We start from the raw sequence: 9,709 nt of genomic DNA on the forward strand, positions 1-9,709 counted from the left end.
GTCCCCGTTAGTCAAATGCGAGCGAAGGGAGAAGAAGCTCGTCAGTTTCAAAACGCTGAGGTCTTTTCGCGAACGCGATTTCAGACAATATTTTTATATAGAATAATAATTTTTTATTCGGTTGTCTAGAGAAATATTTCGCGTCTCTTTTATTTATTATTCTCTATTATTTACAACTTTTACTACAAACATTTATTATTATCTTTTATTTACAACTAATTCAATTGAAATGGATTAATGTTACTCGAACTCGAAGAATTTTTCGAGAAAAACAGGAGGAACTCAATAAGCAAGAATTCATATTTCGAAACATTTCAGCAACATTGCAACAATGTTGTGACGCATGATGACGCATTTAAAGTTGAAACGCGTGACTTTGTTATCGATGTAATCCAGTTTATCAGTTTACTAACTTTGTGATATAAGAAACTGTAGAAAGAGAAAGGAGGATATAAGGAGGTGCAAGATAAGAAAAACATATTATTGGAAGAGATATATACCAAGAGGGAAGCTATGAAGCTAAGATAAAAGACTATCAGCATTTTTGCGGGAAAACTGTGCAAACTAGCCAAAAAATTATGATATTAAATAAGATATTAGTGTAAACTAGCGCAAGAAGGAAAAAAGTAGAATAAAAAAACACGATATATGAAGGATAAGAAACATGCACACATATGTCTAACATTATCTTTAATTACAAATGATTTGTTAGCTTCATTCGTTTAGGGTCCTTCAAAAACTCGAAATGATTAAAACGTGATCCGCGGCGAGGCTCGAGGGAAGGTATACACGCGTCACGTCGGACACGCGCGCGTCGTATTTCGGGAGCACCATGTACATCGCGTTACGCTTCCGGTAGCACGGCAGGTCCACATATAAATACAACTTCCGAGGCGTGGGAGCGCAATGAAATATTCCGGCCGAGGGAAAAGATCCCGTCTCGCTTTCCGGCCGAGAGCGTGGCGTATATTGACGCGCCGCGCCGCGCCGCGCTGCTAAAATTGGCGACGGATTGATTTTCGGGCTCACGCTCGCGCGCGGTTTACGCGCGTCAAACTCGAAAGTGCAACAAGGCGAAAGTGCAACGCGCAGTGGCGAACTCGGTTAGAACTGTAGATATTACAAGAGCAATTCTTTTATTTCAGTGAACACCGGCGACATCAAGTTTTCCTTTTGGCGCTACCTTCCCTTTCTCACCGAAATCATTTATCGTTCAATGAACGCCCAGTAATTTCGGGTATTAGAATTCTAGATTACAAGAGTAGTGTAAACGATCACTATTTTTTATCTGTATAATCTCGTTCTCCTTGTCTAATTCTTGGTTGAATTACAGAAGTAATTGGCGGCGTTCAACAAAAAGAACAGTTTTAAAATTGTTGTATAAAGATTTCTTAATGTGATTAATGTGTTCTTTTTCTTAGTTCCTTACGAATCTAAATGTATACTTTTCTTGCTGAACGCGGCCAATGATTTCTACAATCCAATAAAAAAGGTAAAAACTAAAATTATATACAATATGATTGGAAACAAGACCGTCTATATAAATATTAAAACTTTAAGTATAAAGCGCCTTCTCGGTCCGAGTGTTAAGATGTTGAACTACTATCTAATATACTTTCAATTAAATTGAATTAATATTTCAGAAATAAATTGAGAGCCGATGAAATTATCGGATTCACACAATCATATTGTTTACAATATTATAATTTAATTATATTTAAAGATTACAATTAAATTATAATATTATATTTGAAAAAATATTTGCACGATTAATATTAATAAACAAATAAAGTTTTGGGTAAATGTCTAGACATAGATACATATCCTATATTAGGACATTTACTTTAGATCCGTTTTTTTCGTATATGAATTAAAAACAGACAAAGAGTAAATTGAACTGAGATTAAAGTTAATCTACATGGAAATGGACATAAATCCGATGGCACTGAAAGCCCTTAAATGGCCCTTAATTGTGAGCCGGTAATACGATCTTGTACCAGAGCGATTCGCTCTTAGGCAAAATTGCAATGTGGTGACATAGGAAAATTCTAATGGTGGCGATTCTGCAGCAACAATAGACCTGTTTTTTGTCACTGAATTAAAATTTTCTTTCTCGTCAAACTTTAAATATATCATTTTCATTTCAACAATAAGTATATACTAGTTCTGTCACAAAAGGACAGACCTAAAGTATCAAAAACTTCGTTAAAATATCAGGATTACATTTCTTTTTTCTTTTGTTCTCGTTCAAGTTTTTCTCTATTGTGGACTTTTTGACTCGCCTTTTTAAGTTCTCTGTTTCTAGTAATTATGTGCTAGCATGTGTAACGATGGCCATTTTTACACATTTATTTCAATTGGAGATGCAAAATTGTTGAACAACTTTTTGATAAATATTATAATAAATTTCCATATATATTTTTTTATTACATATATTTCATCTGCATAAGATTTTCTAGTTTTGAAAATTTTGTTTACCATTATATTTATTGTCATCTATTTATCTTCATGCAGATGAATGTCAGAGTTTTAAAAGAAATAAGTGATTCATTTGTATAGTATATTAAATAATAAGAAAATTGTGCTCTCTAAACTTTTGGAGCGGAATCTCACTCTAAAGAGTGAAAATTAAGTCAGTATTGAAAAAAAGTATCTCAATCTTCAATTTTAAAAAGCCGATATTTATAATCGCGATATTCTTATATCTAAAACTGTCTTGAGTATAGTTTTAGGATGTCATGAATCAATAAGAGAGCCAGCGCGTATTAATATCTTAAGACGTTACTTAAGACTATGAGTATTGGATTAGAAGTGAGATTTCACTCTTTGACGTATGATTCATTCTAAAAGTTTTTACTTTATACAATTTGATATTTATTTATATTTTTTTTATTCCTTTTAAAATTCTGGCACAACAGTCGATAACATCGCCATCAAACAAATTGATATCATTTGACGACAATTAACGTTAGCTTAAATTATTTGTTATGATATAGATAGAATAAAAGAAAGTAAATACAGATTTTATATATATATACACTTATAACTAAAAAAATCAAGGAAGAACAAAATCTCATGCAAATAAAACAACAAAAAAAGTACAAAAAATCAACAAAAATAGAAATGTATATTGAATATACAATATTTAATTCATCGCATATCTATCTTTTTCACAGTCTCGCCCACTTATTGACCATCAATCATTACGCATACTGAGGCCGAGCGATGGACTGAACTTTTCTCTCACGCGTGCGAGCGTGGGCCTTGTAATCTCTAATAAGCTCGACTTTCCGGCAGAGAATAGCAAACAATCTCGCTTGAAAAAACACTTTGACCATTTACCATACTATCTTGTAAACCGTGCTTATTATTCGCAAACCCGCCGACGCTGATGCGACTTTGGCGCGCGCTAAAGTTAGAGCGCGGCGTGCGGCGCCGAATCGCGCTGCGCGGATGTTAGAAGGCAGATAAACGCCTGAAACAATCGCGTCATTTTCTTTTCGCACGAATAAATAATTCTCTCGCGGCGAGAGTGCAGCGTACAGCGAGTCTCATCCCGTCTCGTCTGTTTTAAGGTCCGTCCTGTCTACCGCAGACAGCCGCCCGTCTCCCAAAATACCGCGACGCGGCGCGATTCGAACGCGTGCGAAAATCCGCATTCTGACGTAACGCACGTGCGCGTTCCCCAAAAAAAGCGATCTTAGCAATTTATCACGCGTGCGGATGCGATAGATATTACAGAAGCACGCGGCTTTGGTCGATTTCGGCGAAGCACGAAGGTCGGAAATTAATGTCTCGGAAATTTCCAGGACAATTTATAAAGACACAAACCTGACGCGCGTTTTCAATTTCGAATGAAAGAACGCATCCGGGATTTAATTCCGCACACATCGAAATTCTTGAAAAAATGTCTGTCTTCAGTTTTCGTTTACAAAGTTAAAAGTTTTAATTTATTTAAGAGGGAAATTAAAATTACAGGCTTGAGAAATACGTTGGATCATAGTGATTGATGATGATGTGTCAATTTATATTTTAAAAAATAGAAAAATGTTTACGTAGAACGTATAACAACGCGAAAAGAATAATTTTGAAAAATCTAAAAATTTATCTATATATGTACACTGAAAAATACGAAATAAATTAAGAAATATTTGTTTAAGTAGTAAATAAGTATTTACTAAATGTAAACACGTATTTATTTAATACAAAAATAATTTGATTTAACCTATCATTTTTTTTTATTGAGTAAATATTTATTTACTGGAAATAAATGTTTAGTTGACACTATATTCAAATAAGTATTTATTAAAAATTAGAATATTTTTTCTCAGTGTAGATGCATATCCATCTCCCTGTACCCTCGTCCGCTCCACGGCAAAGATGCGAAACGTGATGTTACGTATCATGCAAATATCGCGTATCGTAACGGAAACGAACGCGTAAAAGAATAATACGTTGAATGAAAGTTCGATAATGAGCCACGTGCCAAGTATGTGTGTCAACACGGAACCTCTCTTCCCTCCCGCCATATATAATCTGGCACGCATAAAAAGATACACTGCATAGCGGAAAATACGTTCTAATGCCTTGAACATATCGCGCCCGTACTCACTTATACATTGTATAAGTATAACCGATTATCTCGGATCGTCTTGATTTTATCTAAGATTCCAATCGATTTGACCGATTAGAAAGATCATAAATCGACCTAATACTAAAACATTTCTACAATAAGTGCAATGATCTTAAGCTTTCTGCTTTAATGTGCCTTTTAACAAGCGATAGAAATAATACGGTGCGACACAATTAAGGATCATTACATCCTCGTTGTTTGCTAATGTTAAACAAAGATGATGTATCGTCGTTTGAAAGGCACACTTAAACTTCAAAATCTTTAAATTGTGACCGGCAAAATATATTTCTGACTGCCTTAAACCGTGATTCCTACGCGGAAAGAATGATGATTTTTTTGTACTGTATCTAAAAATTTAGCTAGATACAAATCTGAAAATAATGTTTGTTGAACCAAAATAATGATTGAACTAAAATAATTATGTAGAACGCTCAAATTGATCGCTAAACTATAAATATTTTTTACAGCATTGCTCTCTCATCATGTTTCAGTTTCCTACACAATTATTTTAACAGTTCAACAAAATTACTTTCAGATCTGTATCCAACTAAATTTTTAGATACTTCAACAAAATCGTTCTTTCTTTGTATCATAGACCGGGTCTAATACTTAAGCGGTGTATTCCCCGCCCCTGCCTCCAAAGAGAAAAGAAGAAACAAAGACTTCCGGCGTGCTGACAACCGGACGGTACTTCACAATCACCCCGTGTGAAACGCGCGCGCGCGCGCGCGTGTGAAGCTCATTCAAGTGCGGTGCGAGTTAAGCGAATTTATTGTGTGCTTGAGATTGTCAGCCATCCCCCGCGCGATCGTACCCGTCCATTTGTCGTCCGGTCCCCCCCTCCCTCCCGTTCTTCCTTTCGGCGCACAAAATGATCATTGCGAACGTGCACGCAACTACATCTTACACGGCCGCCCGCAATGGAAGTGCTGATTGCAAAAGCGACGAGCAGTATGTAACGACGCAGACCGAATTTAACGTCTCGATTTTACCCTCGTGCCTGTCGAGGTTGAGAGAAACGTGCCCGCTCATATTCTAAATATTTCTTATGCAATTCGATGACGTTGACTTTTCAAGTAAAATAAGCGGGTACTTAAAATATTTGAAAATAAATCTATTTATGTATGATATTTAATTTGTAGGAAGTTTGAATTCTTTGTTTAAATGAGAGAAGAGATTTGCGTTTTCAAACACATAATAATATAAAATTAAATAAATTTAGTTATATAAAATTTAGTTATAATAATAGATAAATAATAAACGAAATTCGACTAATATTTTAATATACACGAACAATAAGTAGAAATAAGCCTATTTTGTCAAAACTGGATTTTAAGACTTAATAATATTTCTGCATGATTATAAACATATTTCTTCAATTAAAAAATAGCTTATATACTTAAAATAATTTAAACATTTAAAAATAAACGTGCATGTTTAGTTTTATAAGTATGATAACCGGCTATATGTGATTTTTGATGGTATATATTTCGAATATGTGTATAGACGTAAGTGGTATCTTCACCGCTAAGAGAGCACTGTCGAGTATTCGATCTCTATCTAAACGTAGATCAACCGCTTAGAGAAGAGTGACGACCAACTCTCACAGGTGGTAACGTCAAGTAGTCGTCGTCGCAAAGATTTATAGCCACAAACAGAGGTCTTAAAATTCTGCTTACCTAAAAGCTTCTCGAGATACTGACATCTGGTTTCGGGATCACCTGGATTCATCGGTGCTCCTGCGACCAACTCGGCCAACTCCGCCTTCACCATCAGGTTCAACCTGGCTGAGATTTCCTCGAGACCGGCTGCAACAAAAATTATAACCCAATCAGCGATGCGCCACGTACTTAAATTCATCAAATCGTTCTCTTTTTTTAAATACTATAAATATTCTTCAAACATTATAAATTCTTCTCAGACAGTTTCGTGAATATTATCTAGTTAAAGAAGGTATATATTATTTCAAATATCTTACGAATGTGATTTTTATTTCGTGTACTGTAAATTTAATATGTAGCGTAATTTTATTAAATGCTTAAAGATTTTATATACATACTTTTATCATTTTAAAAGTATAAAGTGTACTTATTAATTGAGCTCAAAAAATTTTACTTTAAATCAGAGTTAAATTTTACAATTATCAGAACAATAATTTAAAATTCTGAAAATATCTTTGTCATAAAAGCGCAAAGTTCAAATTTGAACTAAAACTAGTTAACAATGATTTTTGATTACACACGAAATACATTTACTTATCATAAATAAAAACTAATTCGTAGTTTTTCATATAAAATTATAACAATATATATTTTTCAATAAATCATTCAAATAATTCAATCAAATTATAAAAATTAAAAATAACTATAGTCTAAAATTAAAATTTTTTTATATAGAAGATTTTCTCATTGAATCAATTAAAAAACATTTGCCTATTAATATATATTAATTAAATATTTCGTCTATATTTATCTCTGTGAAGATATAATGTGTAGATTAATTCACACATGTGTAAATTAAACGGCGTCATCCGAATTAAATCCCCTGACAACATAAAGATGTATTTGCAGCGCGCATTGCATCAAAACGAGTGCAGTTGATGTGGAATGCATCGAGGACGTCTGTGGAATGCGGCTCGATTTTTTCCGGAGCCCTATGGTGCATACGTTCGTTTCTCCTAATGGCTTCCGACTCGAGCAGTATCCCCATAAGTCCTCGACCTCTCTTACTTCTCCGACCGCCATTCCTAATCAGAAGCACCGGGTGGGCCGACCGTCAGCCGCAATCAAACGGTACCGATTACACACGCATACCGAGCGTCCGTTTCACGGTTGCCAATCATGTTCATTTTACAAAAGCATAGGCGCGAAAATAACGCCATTTTTCACTCTATCTCTATAGTATGTATCAATAAAATCAATCGATGTTTCTGTACATATAAACGTATACAATTTATATGCTGAATGCTGGGCAAGTAAAATAAAGACTAAAAGATGTGTGTGTGTGTGCTTTTATTTTCTTTTTTTTTTAACTCTAGAACGCAATGCTTTCACATTCTTTTCAAAATCATTTATTATATTTCCATTAGTTTACTAAAATAAAATTCTTAAGTATATTTCTTTAAAGAATATATTTATTCTATATTTAAAAAAATAAAATTTTATCACACGTGAATTTTTAACGTAATCTAATATACTTTTAACAGCACCCCAACTAAAGCGTAGTTTACGTTACAGATCTTTTTTTCAAGGAAGAGTTTCTCTCATCTCTGTTTGTCGAATACTCGTATTTATCTATTAATTAATTTATCTGCTTATGAAATGTAAACTTCCTTTCAGATAAATATTTTCTGAAAAATGAATGAAAAGTAGCGAAAAAATTAAAAGAGAGTATAATGCTCTCTCCTACTGTTGTTTGGAGAGGATAGCGATTACAATTCGCTTTGATAATACGAGCTTTCGGCGACAATGCAATGACATGTGTTACAAAATGCGATCAAAGTTATAGGTAGAATGCAGCAATTGTAACCGTTTTTATTAATATTAGACTTTTTACAGTACAATGTATATAAATCGCTCGCACTCACGGACACGCGATTATTCGTGTGATAATTAGTATTAATTAACTATGTACATAATTCGCGAGCAATAAATATTAATGGAATTGCAATTACAATAAAATCCAACGGATTTCGCGTGCAGCACGCTCGGAGTAGCCTCGAAATGCTACTTTTATATAAGAATGTCTTTCCGAAACGAGGAGATGTTATTCGAGATTCGTTCTGCAAAAAATAGTAATTTTTTTAAATAATCTTTTATAATTTTTTCGCTTCTCGCAATCCCATTTCTTTTCTATTGGTGCATCGCTAACCACGCTGTACTCTCATTCGTCTTGTTTAGTTCTTATTTGTTTTTAATTATGTTAATTTTGTCTTGAAATATAGTATCCTGTTAAGGTCCTTAATTTGAAAAAAAAAAAAAAAAAAACATAATTTGCCCTCGACTATTTTTCACGTTGCCGACACGCCGTTACGACGCGCGGCGTGAGTTTCGCCGAAAGTGTAGATTTAAAAGGCGATACACGCGCGCACACCCGCCGGACGGACGAGAGGCTTCATTCATACGGCGTTCATTAACGAAACGTGGCTGAATCGGTTCCCACAAACGTACACGCGATACGTACTGCGATACGTCGCGGCTCGCAGAAGGAGAGGCCAAAAAGAAAGAGAAGGAGTGAGAAGAAGAGGCGTACACAGCGACGACGGGGAGAGTTCCTGTGAGGAATTCTGTGTACTGCTCGAGCAGGAGTTTTGCGTTATGCAAATGCAGATAGTAACGTCGTATACACGTGCAACATGCCGTCGTGTGTCTGCAAGAGTTGTTATTACGCGATTCCTTACGTGAGCTGCGATATACATATGGATTAAATACGGTGCCTGCCGAAAAAAGATGCACTTTTTCCTCAGATAATCTTTGGCTAATATCCAATTCTATTTCACAATGTAAATTAACTTATTTATATATAATCTCGATTTAATTTACTTTTTACTGTCTAATTTTTAGAATTAGAAAAAAATAAGAAGTTAAACCGAGATTCAAGTTAATCTACGTTGATAAAATTGGATAAGGATATCTAAAATTGAAACGATTTAATTCAAATTTAATTTGCATTAAATAAATAGATATACTTGCAAAAAACATTGTGTCCTGCAGATTCTGAGAAAACTAATATATTCCTTCATTATAATATCAAAGTATTCTTTAAATTCTTTTGAACGGAATCTCATAAAGCTAAAGAGCGAAAATTGAGTCACTCTTGAAAAAGAAGATATAATTATACGTCCTAAATAGATACAAGAGAATTTTCTTTCAAACAAATTTTAGAAATAACGCAAAAAACATTTAGCAAGGTAGATATTGGACTAATCCATCGTTTTTTTCTTATTTTTATATTATCAATTTAAGACATTTCTTGGATACAAAGTTGATCAAATTATACAAAGTATTGTAATTCGCAGAGCAAATGAATTTAAAACAGAAAAACTAAAAGAAAAGCTTATTCTACAATGTGCTTTTC

The 9,709-nt window shown here is 34.1% G+C and overlaps 1 protein-coding gene across 1 annotated transcript in view; it reads right to left on the reverse strand.

The window, feature by feature from the left end:
* Window positions 1-9,709, reverse strand: part of LOC108747875 (tumor necrosis factor receptor superfamily member wengen) — a 25,649-nt gene that overhangs the window by 1,171 nt on the left and 14,769 nt on the right. Inside the window, exons 4-5 of the mRNA XM_018485765.1 lie at window positions 6,286-6,441; window positions 3,382-3,409 (exon numbers count right to left, since the gene is read on the reverse strand). Of these exons, the coding sequence (XP_018341267.1) occupies window positions 3,382-3,409; window positions 6,286-6,441 (184 nt within the window). The remainder of the gene's footprint in view (window positions 1-3,381; window positions 3,410-6,285; window positions 6,442-9,709) is intronic.

The sequence above is a fragment of the Trachymyrmex septentrionalis genome, unplaced genomic scaffold (assembly GCF_001594115.1).
Source record: "Trachymyrmex septentrionalis isolate Tsep2-gDNA-1 unplaced genomic scaffold, Tsep1.0 scaffold20, whole genome shotgun sequence".
Classification (NCBI taxonomy): Eukaryota; Metazoa; Arthropoda; class Insecta; order Hymenoptera; family Formicidae; genus Trachymyrmex; species Trachymyrmex septentrionalis.